The sequence below is a fragment of the Coffea eugenioides genome, chromosome 9 (assembly GCF_003713205.1).
Source record: "Coffea eugenioides isolate CCC68of chromosome 9, Ceug_1.0, whole genome shotgun sequence".
NCBI classification, from domain to species: Eukaryota; Viridiplantae; Streptophyta; class Magnoliopsida; order Gentianales; family Rubiaceae; genus Coffea; species Coffea eugenioides.
In genome coordinates this window covers 10,264,215-10,282,944 of record NC_040043.1, presented here as the reverse complement: position 1 = coordinate 10,282,944, position 18,730 = coordinate 10,264,215, and the positions used below count along the sequence as shown (strand labels likewise).

The following is an 18,730-nucleotide window of genomic DNA, read 5'->3' as shown; positions in this document are numbered from 1 at the left end:
GGGTGGACAAAGTTTGCCTTTGACTGATTGAATTGGGTAGCACCTGTGATTATTGAATTGCATTTGCTGCTTCCTATAATTGTTGAACATTTTATTTCTTGTTGGTTGGGTTGATTGTTTACGGCAATGGTGAGACCAAAATCAACTTCTCAATCTAGAGCCGCTCGACCTAAGCTTACGCCACCCCAACTCATCATTCCTGTGAATGAACCTACAAGCCAATGAACCTACAAGCCAACCTTCCTTTTCGTGTGTCCGAACACGTCTCGATAGGGGTAGGGGTGTTCATGTGGCTACACCCGCTCACTTTGGGGAGCATTTGAACTTTACTAGGCCTGCTGATTTGCAGAGATATGCTAAGGTTTGTGAGCGCCGTATCATACCCTACAAATATGTTGAGAAAATTGTTATGGGTGCCCTAAGTATAAGGGAGGAGGTTGAGCGGATGTTTATCGCTATCGGGTGGCGCCCTATCTTGATATCTTTTGTCCCGCCTTTGTTGGGCTGATTTAGGAGTTTTACTCCTCATTTGAGTTTGAGTTGCCTACGGGGTATAATGTCGCTACTCCAAATGTAATTCATTTCCGTCTAATGGGTCAGGAGTTCAATTTCTCCATTACTCAGTTTAATCTGGCGTTTGGATTCTTCACTCAGGAGTATGCTGAGACTAGGGAGTACGCTGAGAGTGTTTGTGACTATATAGAACCCTTTTTCTCTCACTACCCCGATATTTGGAGGATATGTCTGTTGACGGGGACCGTTATGACCCTTCTAGATCTAGGAGCTCTTATCTCAAGGACCCTAGTGCCCGGTATATTCAGCGATTCTTGGCCTACAGCTACTCGGGCCGCAAGGACAACTCTGGTATCCTCTCTCGACCTGAGTTCTTCTTTATCTGGTGCATGAAGAACAATATTAAGGTGAATTTGGGTTGTTGGTTGGCTTCACAGTTTAAGACAATTCTAGCTAAGAAGAACAAACCCCTGATACTCGGGTCGTATATCACACACCTAGCAATCCAGTTGCGAGTTCTTAATTTGCAGAACCATGATTTCCATTAGGCTTTCGAAATGGAGTTTCTGGACGAGGACTATTTAGAGAAGATGGGAGTTGTCGAGCGGGTCGATGGTTTCTACCATTTTACCCTCTCGGGACCCATTCGACCTCTGGGTAAGCGCCCTTCGACATGAGCGGGGTCTTCTTTAGTTCTTGGATCGGTAGAGGACACTACTGGTCCCTCTTCTTCTACGCCTCCCCCACTGATGGCCTCTGATGCTGAGTAGTGCCACTTGCAAGCTCAGGTTCACCACATGGATGAGAGAGTGACGAACATTGCCAATCAGATGGCGCAGATGTCTCAGAACTTGGTTGCGTACTTCCTCCATATCGCCTTTACTCCACCGTTCCCGTCTATCTCGTAGTCGCTCGAGAGGGAAATTTTGTTGTCCTCTTCGCTTTAATTGCTTTATTACCTCCATTGAGAACAATGTTAGATTTAGGTGTGGCGGGAGGACAGCGGTGGTGCTAGTATTTATAGTTTTTAATTTTTAGATTTTTTTTCTTTATTTTTAGTTTGTTATTTGTCTATTTTTTCATTTATTTTCTTTCTGTTTTTTTAGTGATCAGCTCTCCTATGATTGCCAAGATTTGATGTTGAATTGTTAACTCTAATTCTGCTATTATCAAATTTTAACAATAAAAGTATATCAAGTTAATTTGGTTGAACCCAATAACATCTCTTTGGTGAATATAGATGATTGTATGACCCCTATAATTTTTGGTTAACTTTTCTAGGTATAGGGAATAATTGTTGGCATTTTGATGTGAGTTGGTCTAATTATTGACTTTAGTTCTTCATGTTTGAAGAATTGAGGCTAGCTGCTGTTATAGTATGTGACACTTTGAGTTATTTTGTTGCCTGGTCGTGAATAAAAGTTGGTTGTAATCTGCTAGTTATTACTGCTGAGTAATCGGAGATCTTCACCAAAAGTGTCAGTTCTCGAGTCAAAAAGTAGTAATTTCTATGAGTAGATGGTCGTATAGCGATAGGAACTGAGTAACCGGACTCCTTCAAAAATATTGGAGTTTGTGTCAAAAGGCTCTAATGACTAGAGACTAAGTCTATTGTTACTATTGGAAAAAAAGAAAAAGAAAAATAGAAAAGTATGATAAAAAGGTGAAAGTTGTGTCAATACGTGATTAAAGTCAGCTTGCCGATTTGTGCATTTAATGTTGAGATTTTGGTTAATAGTTGGACCAGTTGCTAATGAATGTTGAGTGACCATTCCTTTTTCTTAGATTAATTTGCCTTAAATTGGAGGAGTCCGCGGTTTAAAAGTTAACCATGGTGATGTTTCTTGGATCTTGACCATTGAGGCTTGACATGTGTTTTCATGGTGTCTTGGCAATAAGGTAGATGGAGCAATAGCCACTGTCAAATCTTGGTGTTTGTTTGCTGTTCTCGTGCTTGAGAACAAGCATGATCTAGGTGTGGGGGGAATTGATAAGTCACAATTTTGTCATTTATTTTATAATTAATTTCCCCTATTACCTTACCAAATGTGGATTAATTGTCAGATTCCATTCACTTTTGAAAGTTTGTATTTATTACAGGGAGTGGAACAAAAATACCATAAAAGGCGCCAATTTGACGGTTATCAGGAGAAGAGTTTTAGCAGCAGTCAACACGGTGGAGAATAATTCAACACTGCTTCCTTATCCCATGGGCATTACCGCATTCAGGGGCGCTTTTGAAAAATTGGAACTTTTCTTCTTTTGGTAGTTTCCGAAGAGAGAGGAGATCGAGAAGGACTAGGAGTCTTCCTTTTTCCTCTGGAGAGCCACATAGTAGAAGTAGCAGAATTAGATAGGAAAAAGGATAGCAGACAATTTGGACTACTTTAGTTTCTCTCTTGACTTTTTCTTTTTCATCTTTTAGGAGTTTTCCCCCTTCATATGTCGAGACAAAGGGGAACAATTAAGCATTCTCTGTAGCTTCGCTTTTCTTCATTATTCGAACGAATTGAATTTTCTCAATCGAAAGCAATATCCGTGACTGGTATTTCTGCAATTTCGCTTGGGATTTTCTCCACAGAGATGAACTAAATATCTTTTTTCTAGTCAAGGAACAATGAATGCTTTGGTTCGTCTAAAAATTGTGAGATCGAATTAATTTTATCTATTTCTCTTATTTATTGGTATTTGCATATTCTCTGATTGCAGTGCTTATAGTTATTTAATTAATTGATTACCTTGGATCCGGATGATGAATTGATTTAGTAATCTATTGTCAATTGGAGCATTAAATCCGTAATTGTTTAATTGCTCTGGAATAGTGACAACTGGCATGATTGAGTTTGTGTCAGGGAAATACGCAAGCTAATCTAAAATAACCCTGGTAGTGCGTTATTTGGTTAGAATAGGATTCCTCTAATACGTAAAACAATTGGGGAATTAAATCTTATGGGCATTCCTTAATCACCGGCACAGTAAGGAGGGGTTGACTATCATCGCTTGTTTGACAGTTATAACCTATTTATTAGTAAATAGTTGGAATTACCTCTGCATCGATGATCAATTAGGTGAAACATTGCTGAAGTTATTCTCTGGCTAGATCTTCAGTTATTATTAATCTGATTTTAGTAAATTGTCACTTAATTTTTAGTTAGCTATTTGTTTTTATTTGAACTGTTTTAATTGTCATCTTTTATACAAAATCACCCCTCTTGTTACTTTGAATTTCAAAAGAAACAAATATCCACAGTCCCTGAGGAGACGACCTTACTTGCCTTTTATACAAATCAATAATTCCTTGTGAATAAGTAATCCCATTCTGGTATATTGGATTAAGCAAACTTTTCCGAAACAGGGTGAATCAAGTAATCTATTGTACATCCAGAGTCCCTGCTCCAATACTTAGAATTGGATTATGATTACTTTAATTGGCAATTAGGTTTATTTTTATTATTGCACAGACATTGACAACCTGTCAAGTAGGGAGAATTATGTTTATATTTACATGTTTAATGAGATTTCTTTCTTTTATTTAAGTTTACAATTAAGTGATTGATACAATCAATTAAATAGTACTTTTCCTACTCTATATATATTGTTTTAAGAGGGATTGTATATCTTCAAAAGAATTCAAAAAAAAGAAGAATAAAACAAGAGTTTTTACTCCAATGATTCTTGTACTTAGTAATCAGGAGTTTTCATCTAAAAATGTCCACTTTCGTGTAAAAAAATACTTGAATTAGGAGTAGTTGAGAGTGACTTGAGTGTGTGAGTGTTAAGTAACCGAGGGTCTCCACTTAAAAGTGTCAATTTTCGCGTCAAAAGATAATTCATAATTTAAATATTTGTTATAGTTGATATGAATAATTCCCTCTTTAAATTTAAGTTGTGAGGAAAATATGATGGTGGCGAGTGTTAACTATCTTTTAACTATATGAGTTGCTTATTTGTGGAGTTAGGTTAGGGTGAGAGATGAATTGAACATGGTTAAATTCAAGTATAATTGTCTCTCCTTACTAGATATTATGAGTATTTAGTAAAATTTGAATGATTTATGGGATTTGAATTTAAAAAAGCATATATTTTGGCTAGGCACTTGGATCATTGGTTGTGCAGTTGTTGATATTGCTTGAGAACAAACAAATGATTCAAGTGTGAGGGAGTTGATAATTGCTAATTTTGTGATCTTTTTAAATGTATTTCATATCATTTTTGAGTCAATTTGTAAGGTTAAATGGTATAAGTTGTCCATCTTTGGTCTCTAATTTGTACATTGTGTTGATAGATGAATTTGTTGTGATTTTTTCATTTTACTTGCAAAATCTCTTTATTTTTGTAGGTAAAATGATCAAGTTCAATTGAAAGCGAAATGGTGATTTAACAAAGTGAGGAATGTTGAGAAATCACAACATTGGCTAAAAGAAGTGGTGCAAGGGAAGCTTGAAGAATGAAGAAAAATAAAATAAATAAATAAATAAATATATATATATAAAGAGAGAAAGAAACCCTCGAGGAATCCGCTCGCGGTTTCTCCCGCGGTTTGTGGCTAATGAGTCGTTTCGCACTTGCTCTGCCTAATCTCTGGAAGAATCCCTCTAGGGATTCGTTCGAGAGATTTCTGACAGCTGCAAATTGCCAACTTGCATGAATTTTCTTTCTTTCTCCATCTTTGATAACACAAAAAGGGATAACTTGTACCTACTTTTGGAAGTTCTAGAAGCTTCTCTTTTTGACATTTTGACTCCAATAATGCCAAAATGTTGGCAATTTTGACTCCAATAATGACAGTTTGTGGCTAGTGAGTTGTTTCGCACTTGCTCTGCCCAATCTCTGGAAGAATCCCTCTAGAGATTCGTTCAAGAGATTCCTGGCAGCTGCAAATTGCCAACTTACATGAATTTTCTTTCTTTCTCTGTCTTTGATAAGACAAAAAGGGACAACTTTACCTACTTTTGGAGGTTCTAGAAGCTTCTCTTTTTGACATTTTGACTCCAATAATGGAAGACCAGAATATATACTACATAGTTCTTCTAACTTCAGGGGAGTTAATTCAAGTTAGCTTGATAGAAGGGAGAGAGACTTTGGAGAAAGAAGAAGAACAACCAAAGGGTTGTGTCTTGCCCTTTGAGACAAGACACAAGCCCTTAACAAATGTAACTCTCTTTATTTTCTCTTGTTTTAGTGTAGGTTAGTGTAGTATAGGCAAGTTGTGGCTATCCATTCTTGTATTGACTCAACAAGGAGGTCAAAGGAGATGAAGAAAGAGAGGGTCAAGAAGCTCTAGTAACAAGGGTTTTCTTCTTTCCACATCTTTATCTTTATATTGAACTCTAAATTTATTAATGGAAGATTTGGATATTGTATTTGTGATGTTGATTTAAAGCATATGGTTTGGGTATTTGGTTGAATTTTCTATGATTGTTTGGAGTTGATTTCTTGGCTAATTGATTGCTATTATATTGATTGAGTTATTTAGCACTTTTGGTCTTATAATCATGATTAACTAGCCATTGATCATGTTTATTTAAAGTTGTTAGATTTGCAATGAGAATTGAAATTTGAACTAGTTTATAGAAGTGTTAAACTTAGGAAGTATACTCACCAAAGTAGAGGTACACCTTTGCGGCTTTTGTGGTTTTGTTCCATGTAATTTCACAAAAGTTAATGAATTTGTAGTTAAATTCATAACCACGAAAGTAGGTATGAAATAACACTAGATATAGTTGGTACGCTAGCAAGAGTGGGTATCACATATATTAGAAAATTACGCCATAAATTAGTTGAGATTTTGGTACTCATTTAGTTAAGGAGTTGCATTAGCATGAATAGGTAGAGATTCCATTACCCAAGGAGTTTTTATTTGCATTTGTCTTTCCATTTATAGTTTAGTTTATTTATTTTAAATTGTTGATAGTCTAAATATTAGAGAAACTTTAGTAGTGCTGGTAGTTGTCCTTCTTCCTTAAGAGATCGACCCTTAATATCCTATATTCACTTACGACCTATATACTTGCAGAAAATCGCGTGTGGGGTATTTAGGCATTTATAAATTTAAAACTTAACTATGGATTTACTTTAATTATTATATGCATACCTCACGCTCATCAATATTTATTTAGAAAAACAAACAGAACACAAAAAAAAAACACATGAGGCACTTCGGTTTAAGTTTGCCTTTTTGATGGATTTTTATTCGCTAGTCGAATTAGAAATCTGTATTTTGTTTACCAAATTTGCTCCTTTTAGGATGCTCATGTAATTTGGCTTATGTTAGGCGAATATCTAAAGGAATTTCAACTCTAGTAGAATTGTGCTGTTAATGAATACGTGTTCATAACTAAAAGGTTGTAAATTTATTGGGAGAACAATAGTTGCATCATTAACTATTAGCACCCATATTTATGTTATATGTGTGTATAGCCTCCAACTGAGAAGAAGTACTAAGAGAAAACAAGAAAGGTAAAAAAAATTAGCGAAAAAACGATGTACAATTATTTATACGACTGTTATTCATATAGTGTGATTATATATTTTGAGTTTTATGTCTGTCTTTTGATATACATGTATGGCACCTACACTTAACCATTCATTTGAGGAATGGAGTGACACAAGAACTAAATCTTTCTAGTACATGTTTATTCCAGAACAACATTAGTTAAGTTAGATCGTGTTTTCAGATTTCAAAATTAATCAATTCAACCAATGATTCCTTCAGCTTAGCTGAACATAATTTAGAATCAGACTTCAAAATTGATCAATTCAACCAACGATTCCTTCAGCCTAGCTGAAAATAATTTAGAGTAGCTTAAAGCATTAAAGCTCTTTAACTTTTTGTTAGTTTGAGGAGATTATAGTTTCACTAAGTACAAAGTACATACCATATATATATATATATATATATATATATATATATATATATATCATTGTCATTATCTTTGCTATTATAAAAGTTTGGTGAGTCTTACTATTTTGGAGTGTAATCACAGTCTTAGTTTTTGTACTTCCTGTTATGCCCTCCTTCCTTTAGTATGTAATTTATTGTATTTCATTTACGATGGCAATTATTAATATAAGACTGCATTCCATTATATTTGTATTATAAAAGTAACAAATATGAAAAATTTCCTATTCAAAACTCTTTACCTACTCATGGTTGGTCAAAAATATTAATACTATTGAAATAGATTTATAATTACAAAAATAAAAAAAATACACATCAAAAATAAAAGAATAAAAACTACAAATCAAATTTTAAAAAAAGGGAAAAAAAATAAAACTACGAAGAGGAACAAAAGAAAATAATAAAAAAGGATAAACTCATTATCTTTACTAATAAAATTTTAATTACTCTATTAAAATCAACAACAAGCTAGGAACAATTATAGTGGAATATTAGATCCCATGATTAACAAACATAACACTTAAAAGAATATAGAAATTTCACATTCAAAGAATTCATATCTACTTAATTAAAGAATAGGTCACTGCATTTCATTTTGAATAGTTTTGATTAACAAATTCAACTCATATAAGATAGTAAAGCATGTGAACAACATCAACACAAAGATTCAAGTTTTACTTGGCATGAAAATTTAGATCACTCAAAATTTTGAAAAAAAATGGTCCTACATTCTAGTTATAAATAATCAACCTATTATAATAGTACTAACACAATTTTTTAGAACAGTGTCGACTAAAAAATATAACTCATATAACATATGAAATCGGCACAGTAAAGTATGTGGACAGCATCAGCACAAAGACTCAAGTTTTACTTGGCATGAAAATTTATCACTCAAATTTTGGAAAAAAAAGGGTCCCACAATCTAGTTATAAATAATCAACCTATTATAATTGTACTAATACAATTTGTTTTTAGAAAAGTACAAGAAGTAGTCAGAATTTATTGAAATTATGTCAAAAAATTGAGTATTTTGGTCAAAACTCATATTTTCAATTGTCAAAATAAAATGATTTCATTGGAACTTCCTCCATTGATGTTCATTCAACCTAGACATATATAAAGTTTGACTGATAAATGAATTCGTCGGGAGATTGAAATTAGGAGATGAATGCACAACATGAAAAGCATCCTAGAATGATTAAAATAAAACAAACTGATTTATTTACTCTAATGTCTTTTTTGAAATCGAAACTATTGTCTAAATATTTGTTTTATGGATGTTTATAAGCTCCCATGGGTTGCTCCAGCTTTTAGTGTCTAGAGGTATGGTCGTTGTTTAACAATATTGTTTTGTTTATAACATATCATAACATTATGATTTTATGAAATGACATTATGGGTATCAATATTATCCAAGAAGTTCAAAAACTACTTTGACAAATATTAGATTCATGGTCTCGATGTAAATGATATTTTCAAAAGACCACTTTTAAAGAAAAAGAAAAAAAATTACGATGTTAACAATCAGCATTTGTCAAAATATTTTAATATCAAAAAAATATAAAATTTTTAGGACAATAGAATCACCTACAAAGCTCGGGATTTATTATGGGATCAAGGGCAGATACAATTGGAGATTTCGTACAATTGTTTAGTTGTTGTACCTTTTACACTATATGGTGTATATTTATATAATTTTATTATACTCATTAGAAAATTAATATGAAGCGCCAAGGAGTTCTTGCCAAATCATGATCGCCCTTCTCCTCCATGTGCACTGCACATGTATATTGTTATTTTTGTTTGTTGAAGAATTTGCTTTGAGATGAAATCCAGATGAGATTTGCATGAAGTGGAAAGCTCCTTTTTGTGTCTTGGGACCTAAAACAAATGAGTGTATTTATATAAAAAGCCTAAAATTCATCGATGATGCTTCTAGATTAACTCAAGGATAAGACTGCAGAAGAGATTTTCATGAAGAGAAAAACCCTCTTTTGTATCTTGGGACCGAAAACAAATAAGTGTGCTTATATAAAAAAGCATATAAATTTGATTCTCCTCCGATGGATTATGTGTGAGAAATTCTCTCTTTTTCTCACAATGCACATCTAAATACATGATATGTATTTTTATTTATTAGATGGGATATGAACATGATCATTTTAACTTAATTTTGAAGACACATATCATACATCCATACGTATATGGCAGAAAATTGAGAGAATTCAATAGAGGAGACAAGTGCAAAGCATTAGGGATAATGCTTCAGATTAACTACTAAGACCTCTCCTCACACTTGCCTGGGTGTGCCAAGCCAGCCTTCAAACATGTTCGATGTCAATAGTACACCTGCTCCGCATTTAGTTCCACCGCCCTCGTTTGTATTAGCAAGATTTGGACCACTTAATTCTTTCAGTGATTTCCAACGGGAGAACATTCTCTGCCCAGCTTTTCATGGAAGAAAAGCTATTTTTTGTTTTCTGTTATGTTACTCTCTTCTCTTTTTTTTGGCGTTTTTATTGTTCAGCTCTGTGTTTAGCTTCTCTATTCTGTTGCATGTGTTCTGCTGCTTTGGTTTCTTGCCCTTCGCATTATCCTCAGCATCCTTCTGCCTACTGCTGTTGTTTCTTCAGAAGACAGTTATTCATTCTCTTCCTCTTTTTTTTTTTCCTTCTTATTTTTCCTCAGATGACGCGTTGTTATAGCTGTGAAAAGTGATCTAGAATATTTTTCGTGGTTCTCTTTTATCCTGCACGCTACTTCACATTTATCCTACATGGTGGTTTACATGTCTTGCATTTTATTATTTTCTTGCTTCCTGAGAATTGGTGGAACTACATATATAGGTAAACACAGAGAACGGAAAGAAAAGCAATGTTAACTGTGATGCATTAGAAAAAATTCTGAATTGAGAAGGGATGACTACAGAGTTCCAGAAAGAAAACAATATCGCTTTAACCACAGTTTTAAATACTGAAATTAGTGAAACAGACTGATTACATTCGTAGTCTATGAAATTATGAAATTTTGCATGCAGAGAATAGATTTGTCCAATTTACAATGTTTTATATCAATAACTTAAGTTGCTTAATTGATTGCAGCAGAAAGGGAAACTGCGTCCAAAATCCAAACTTGAGACAATAGAGTGCGAAGAATCAGCACTTCTATGACATCATATTTCAAATTTTAATCAATTGAACTATGTAACTTGACAATATAGATTCTCTTTTCACATGAATAAAACTGTTGGAGATTAATAAACTTCAGAAAGAGTTACCAGAAGATGCTTGAAAAACCAAGAAAGCAGCCAAGGTAGTGACTTTCAATACTTTGCATTCGCTTATTGGTTTTTACGCATCCTTGTTTCTCCGCACTGAAGTTGTAAACTGATCAGGCTGTACTCTTTAGTTGTTCTCATTGTCTGTCTTCCTTTCTTCCAGATATTTTGCTCTTGGTTTTCTGGATTTCAGGTACTTCCTTTCCTTCCAACTCTATGAACTTGGTTATTTATTGAGGCTGCATGTTTACGTGCTTGCTATACCCTGATGCTGTTTATTCAGAGGAAAGTTTCCTTTTAGAAATATATGGTGTTTGTTTCTTTTTTTTTTTATTTTCTGGAGGGGGAGTTTATTTTTTTTGCTCGCAAGCTATGCTTCTTCAAGGTAGTATGCTGTGGCTTGCAGAAGTTAGTCTATCAAATAGATAATTCGTGTGATGGTTTTAAATTTACTTTGACAATTCTTCTACTATATATCGTAATTACGTATTCTCTTTAGCTTTTGCTCTGCTGATTTTTTTTTTTTTTTTTTTTTTTGGTATTCCTTGATGATATTTTTGTCTTGTTGAAGATATTTTGTCTAATCATTACCTTACATGACAAAATTTTTGCGCACTATTAGTTTAGTCTCTGTGAGTTCCAGGGACACAAGCACCAAATGCCGTCAAAGGTATGCAAAAATGCCACGTGATAAAAAAGATGACCTCTTGCACTGTCATCGAGAGGCTAATGCTGCAAAGAAACATAAAATGTCTTCTGCTGCTTCTGATTCTGCTGCTCAAGGTCGCACGTGTAAGAGAAAGCATGCGAGTCATGTTTGCAAAACACCATTAGGCCATTTACAGAAACAGGTGTATCTGTCCCTGGAGATTCTAACGAGGACTGTTATGCTGAGCATCCTAAGGTTGTGAGTGGTCAGCATTTAGAAAGTCGTCTGTCTTATTTCCCTGAGCCTAGAAATGCTATCGACAGTGATGAATTAGAATGGTTGCTAGACTCTGTATGCAATGAATTAGAATCTACTCAAAGGCATGCATCATCTTCTGTCAGTCCGGTTACTACTATCCCGTCTGATAGCCAAATTCTTTGTTTTTGGAAAAAAAAAAAAAGAAAAAAAAGAAAAAACTGTTCTTGTCATCTTTCTATTGTATTAGAAGTCTCTTAAAATGCTTTGCCAGTGGCTACTCTTTGGTGAAACTTGCATTTTTTGAGCTGTTCATGGTTTCCATTGGCTTTGTTTTCCTGCATAGTTTTCATTCAGTGAAGCCCTTACTACTGTTTAATCAATGCATTCCTATGAGTATTGTTACAGATTTCGAGCTGCAGATGGTTCTGCTTCTAGTAGTGGATTGTTTTGTGTTTGCACTTTTGTATACTCTTTGCTACATCTTATTTGTATTGTCTTGCATCTTCCCGGAATTCCTGTCGGACCTTTAGTTTTCAAAAACTGCCAGCAACAATTTTCAACCCTCAGAGAATGCTGGCAGTAGCTTAAATTGGTCACTCCACTTTTAGAAAGCTCTGTCATAAAGTTTACATCTTCAAAGATTACCACCATCAGGTTTACTTAGTAACTGAATTTTAACAAAGTTTTGTGTTTACATTAGCTTCAGAATGAAAACAAATCCCAATATTTAGTAATTCGCCATGCCAATTTCGTTAGGTCTGTTTTAATCTTTGTTAGCCTGCTGTCAAACTGTACTAACAGGAGAATCTACCTACTTTATCACCTTTGATAAGTCTTAGCCATCTACTTCTAGGACTCTGAAACATGTTCTGGTGAGCACAAAGCCATCTGCTGGGGCTTGGCATATATTTTCTTATGTTGACATATCACAAAATGCATTTGTAATCAAACAAACTGGTTGTTCTGGCATTTTCAATGTATTTGTTCGTTCCTTTTCAATGTACTCTCTGAGGCATGCTAAATAACTCGTTCTTGCTTTTTCACTGTACTAACTAACACCCTCTGAAGCAGACTTCAAGATTAACTGGATAACCAGGCAGATAGAGAACATCTCTGGTTCATTGTACTGCAACCGCTACTTCCTTGAATGAGCAGTGTATTTTCTAGCACTTACTAAGAAAGGCTTATAAATGAACTCACAAAATAGATAAGGTATATCTTTGGTCCATTGCAACTTATCTAATGCATAATCTTTCTGCAACATTTATATACCTTAATCAGGTTCATATTTTCTTTCCATTTGGAAAACTCCTGATGCAGTTATTTGCACATTCTTTCCCAATCAAAGCCTCACATGATCACTTAAATGTAATTCACCAGAATTACATTTTTTATATTTCATTTGAGCCCAAGCCAAGATTTAAAACTATGACCAACTTAAACAGTTTGTAACATACTATTTTATATATAGTATTCGTCGGTGCCATTAAATCTTGGGCATGGTTAAATTTTACCACCATGCGCAAGCACGGTGTTCCTCTCCTAGTAAATTTTATTTGTGTATACCATATCAATGCAAAAAATATACCCATCTCTATAAGTATGAACCCACATTATACGTGAAATATATCAATCGTACCTAACCTGACCTAAGCCAACTGTACTTGTCCCGTTCCCATATATGTGTGTGTGTGCCCATGCACGCGTATTCCTAAAAATAATTTAATTAAAGGAAATACAAACGTGAGTTTTTGTTCCTCTGAATCTACTCCAGTTAGCATATAAAGATAAAACAAACATGAGTTTGGGCTCGTAAGGCAAATGTGGATGGCGTTCTTTGACTAATTCCTTTCAATTGTGTTCAAGAAGCAGAAAAGGCAGCTTAATTAGATGAGTAAACGTTTCCCAACTTAATCAAGCAAAGTCCATCTTCCATCACAGATTTTACAGGAACTCCTACTCACTTTCTTTGCATTAAAATGACTAGGATCTTGGTTTTCAACATAAAGTACATTGCATATGTGGCTAAATTTCTGCTAAGACAGCATAATATGATAACATACTCAAAACATTTCCTTCAGCTGAGAAGAGTGGGTTTAAAATGAGTACAGGCAAACCAAACGAAAGAAACACACCGGAGCCAGCCCCCTCAACACTTAGCTAAGGAAGATTTACAAGTTACTCAGAAAGCAGCCTTTCGTATATATTATCAGGCTTGGATTCCACATTTTCACCGTCCTCTAACTTGTGTATTGGCCTAATTTTACACCATCCGTTCTGCTGGAAATATAGCAGCATTGCCAATATAACCACAATTACGCCAATGGTTACGTTGCCATGCTTGTAATATGATTCCACACCCAAATACTCAAATTCAAGCTCGCTATTGGTGGGATTTGGAACAGGATCACTTGCATAATCGTAAGCCTGGAGCACCAGTCTGATAGTCGTGAATCCCAAGTAGTACAGTTTTCTGAGAGGCTTACCTTGGACTCCCCATACAGCATTTCCAATGATTTGTGGTAGCAAGAAGCAATCTTGAACTAGCCCGCCATAGTTTTCCAACTCTGTCCACCATCTTTGCAGCCTTCTGATGTTAGCACTTGCAACACTGTTTTCTGACTGCAATAGTAATGGAATTCCATATATTCTGCGGATGGTGTGAAGGGTGAAAAATCCGAGCATATGAATGAGCAAGAATAAAAGGAAAACCAATTTATCGCTTGGAATTCTTAGATTTAAGTTTATAGCTTGACCTTTCCGTAGCTTTCGCGATTCCCAGACTCTCTGCAGAAGCTTTGCGGTTTCCAGAAGTGCAATCAACATTAGAAACTTGATGAAAAGGTCAAGAGATTGAAATATATGAAAGTTCTGAAATTGATCATATGCTGAGCTTTTGTATGGTGCGAATTCTTTCCATCTGAGCAGCACTTCATCACCTGTGATCAATGGGATGCTGAAACCAAGAGCATGGAGTCCAAGCATGACCAATGATATATAAGCCGTGGTGTGTCCCTGATTCTCAGTGTAACGTAATTGGCCATGAATACAGAGAATTGCCATCACAAGCAACAGGACACGAAGCCCCTCCTCGAAGCCTTTCCGTACCATTAAAAAATCAAACTTCTTGCTATAGGAAAGCAGAAAGGTGTTACTGCTTATTGGAGAGAGATAAAGTGAATCTTCTTTAGTTCTTTGGCTGTTGATTGAAAACTTGATATTGGGATTCAATAACCACCTGGCGTTTTTTGCAGAATATTCCACTTTGATTTCAATTGAGCAGTCCATCCCTCCTTCAAGGTCTCTGTCATCATTATTGAAGCCTTGAAACTGTAGTACATCCCTGCAGCCGATCAGATACATCTGTCCGAGGGTTGGATCATATATCCCCTCAAAGAAAAGAGAAACATTAGAAAATTGACCACCTTCAACTTTGAGATGCCCTGAGACTTCAATTTCTTCAGAAATGGAATGGAAGGCCTTTTCAGCTTCAGGATTTTCTTGATACGAGTGTGGATCATAGCGTCCGAACAATGAACCTATGGACAGAAGCACCATTTTGACATTAGTCTTCGGAGCCTGGCTGTTTGTCAAAGTCTGTGGAGCAGCCCGGACTTCAATTGACAGAACATCAGTTAGGAAAGAGAAACTGGCAATATCTTCGCCCTTAGATGTTGGATATTGGAGAATTGAATTCCTCAAAATTCTTTCCCAATTGGAAGGCTGGCTTCTACTCTGGAACTCCCTTGCCTGCTTTAGCTTCGTGTAGGTGTATGACCATTTAAAGTGATTGTCCCTCGGGTGCGTACTCGTAAACTCAATGGGAGTAGTCAACTTCTGAAACATAAGAGAAGCATGTCCATCTGCTGGATTGATGCTGCTTATGGTACCCACCACTCTACTGTGTTGCTTGATAGAAAAAGTAAGAGGGAAGTATAGAGTGATCCGAGACTTGCAGCTATCTGAAAGATAACCAGCAGGTCCAATGCAACCAACCATGCAGAGCTGCCCATGAGAAGAATGCCACCTTCCCTCTGAAGAAAGTGTCATGGTGGAAAGCCCTGTTCTTTTCTCTTCTTCCCTATAGAGGTATTCTGATTTCTGTATCACTCTGAAAACAGCAGATACCATTGCGGTCTGGAACCCCTCTTGATCAGTGCCAGGCTCGCAGACTAATTCCTGAATCATAAGCCTGAGTTTGTCAGAACTATTATAACTAGCTTCTATCTCACTGCCAAGTAAGAAAGGGCCAATCTTGCTGCTACCATTAGTAATTCTGACAACATTTTTCCAGGTGGATGCAAATTCAAACACTTCGTTCCAAACAAATTGCCTCAAGTCCTCACAGAAATCATGTCCTTTAAACATCTCAACATCTTGAACATCTTGATTGATCAAAGAATCAGGATAAGGATAAGGACTGCAGGCCCTTGCCACAAGTTTTTCAGATCCAAACCTGTACTTCGATCCATCCCCTGGCTGGGAGGATATGTGAACTTTATCAAAGTATGCTGGTTTTCCCCTCTGGTTTAAGCTTTTCAATTCTCCAGAGATGCCTCTGCTGGTCAAAGTGAAGGTCTTGGGATACTCAAGAACAAGAATGATCTGATCATCCTGCAAGGTGGAGGGCAGGTTGTTGACTTTTGGCTGGCATGGACTCTGCAGATCTCCATGGTCACACGAATCTAGTTTCTGAGTAGAATCCTCTGGAATGGTTGCATTCCCCAACAAACACATCAATCTCCTCCCTCCATTCTCCCGGGACTCAAGATAGATACCTTCAAAGATAATTGTGAGCTTATTAATGCCCCGCTCCAGGTAGTGCTTTGGGGACCAATCGTAAGGCTTGTATGAAAAAGAACCACTTCTGATTCTTCCAATTTCCATTACACCACTCACACTAACTGTGTTTTTAGCTCTACGAGCCGGATCAACATCGTTGACCCAAAAAGAGACTAAATTGAGTGGAGGGCCATAGCCAAAAGTGTTACTAGGCATTTCCCTGCTATCAATTGGCAATAATGGTACTCCACCTGGTTCCTGATTCCAATCTCCATTCCTGAAGAAGAGCTCTTTCTTCATTCTTCCGCTTCTATTATCGTCGGGCGGTAACTCTGAAGCAGATGAAATAAGAAACCCGCAATGCTTTTCAACCTCTGGGAAACGAGCATAAGAATATGTGTTTGAAGGATTGTCTAGTGTTGGAAAATCATCACGAAAGTGTGGGTATGAAATTGCAACTGGAACAATGAGAAGCAGCACTAGTAGACCCCATAGATGATGAATCTCAAGGCACAGAATATTGCCCATTAGCTTTTATTTTGCTCCCCTCTCTTGCTGCCTATGTTCAGTATATCACCAAACAATCACCTTGAGGAAAGGATATCTTCAACTAGTTCAAGATAGCTAAAAATGCAACAACAGGAACACAAAACTGAGATATGTCCAAAAGTGGAGATTTGTGTTGGTTTTGCCACTCCTGTTTTTGATCCTCTTCTGTTTTGTTGGTTGACTCAAGATGATAAGAACTCTACTAGTTTCTTTTTTTTTTTTTTTTTTGGATAGAGTTGACTTCTTAGTTTCAAGAATTTTTACGGAACAAACAGTTTTAAGACTTAAAGTCCTTAACATACCAAAACTTGAAACATTAAGATATTGCCTCCTAAAAAAATATTAAGATATTGTCAAATTACAATTACATGTGTAATATTTCATAAGCCAAAAGGTGGGTTCTTTTGTAAGGGGAAAGGCTCCTCTGTCTTTTCCCTTCTTGCTCCCAGACATGGAAGTGAAGATTGAGACCAAAATGCAACAATTCTAAAATGCGAGGGATCAAATTTGAGTGACTTAAAATGTTTATATTGATAGTATGATAGTGTGGGTTATTTTCCCAAGTAATTAAGCAGCTTGCTTTTTTTTCTTTTTTGTCAAGCGGAAACATCTACACACCGTTCCCACTTTAATTTATGCTAAGAGGTCCAACTGGGGCAAGAAGACTAGAAGGTACCAGTCCATGAGAGGGATGCACTAATACATTATCTTGCTTTACCGTCAGAACTACATTTTATACTTAATTATAGGCTTTGTTCCAAGTGGGTTATCCCTTCAAACATCAACGGCGTTGAGTGTATTTGAATTGTAGATTGTTTGGGATAATTTTTTGAATAAAAAAAATACTATATTACATTTTTAATGTGATGTATGTGAGATAAAAAATGCAATAGATCTTCTATTTCACTTCCTATGCTACACTTTGTCTCACTTTTTATTCTATTGCTATTTCTCCTTCATAAATATCGTATTTTAATTCTTTTTTGTTTCCTTAAAATCCAACAACTATTAATTGAATAATACACAAAATTTAACAGATTCAAAAAATCAAAATGCACCAAAAATGAGATTTTTCTAATGAATTTTTGCTATATTTTTTATTTTCTATTATATACTATTTTTTTTGGAAACTGTTGTATTAATTTAATGAATTCAAAAAAATCAGAAAACACAAAAAAGAGATTTTTTTAATGAATTTTTTCTATATTTTTTATTTTCTATTATATATATATTTTAAAAACTGTTGTATTTATTTTTTTACTCAATTGATAGTTGTTGGATTTTAAGGAACAAAAAAGAATTAACATACATTGTTTGTGAAAAAAATTAGCAATGTAATAAAAAGTAGGACATAGGATGGCACAGACAGTGAGACAAAAGATTCATTGCAAATAAAAAGGTGGTTGAAAAATTATTTTCTGGCAATCTCAATTATACTTGTTGCAGTTTAAAAAGGTGGTGTTCCCACATAAACTATTAAGTATTGAATTGGTCTAAAGTTTGATGTCAAATTTTGCTGCCCAAATTCAAAAGGAATAAAATATCTTACAAGATTCCCCTAAAAAACAAAATATATCACAAGAAGATCATGGTACCGTGGATCCTGGGTCATCCATATTAAACAATTCATTGATTAAAAGTTAGGGTCAAATTACTACGAAACTACCTAACGCCTAGTTAAATATATAAGCTTATTCCCGAAGACTCCATAGCTATTTGCCAAATCAGGTTTGACTTATTCGAATGATCTGTCTTGGAAGTGAATCAGTGATTAAAGTCAAGATAACGTTCGACTAAA

At 35.4% G+C, this 18,730-nt stretch overlaps 1 protein-coding gene across 1 annotated transcript; it reads right to left on the bottom strand.

Annotated features, from left to right (window-relative positions):
• Window positions 1-13,779: 13,779 nt before the first annotated feature.
• LOC113782182 lies at window positions 13,780-16,911 on the bottom strand. The gene has a single exon (XM_027328091.1). It carries the CDS (start codon window positions 16,909-16,911, stop codon window positions 13,780-13,782), a length of 3,132 nt encoding a protein of 1,043 aa, XP_027183892.1.
• Window positions 16,912-18,730: the final 1,819 nt, after the last annotated feature.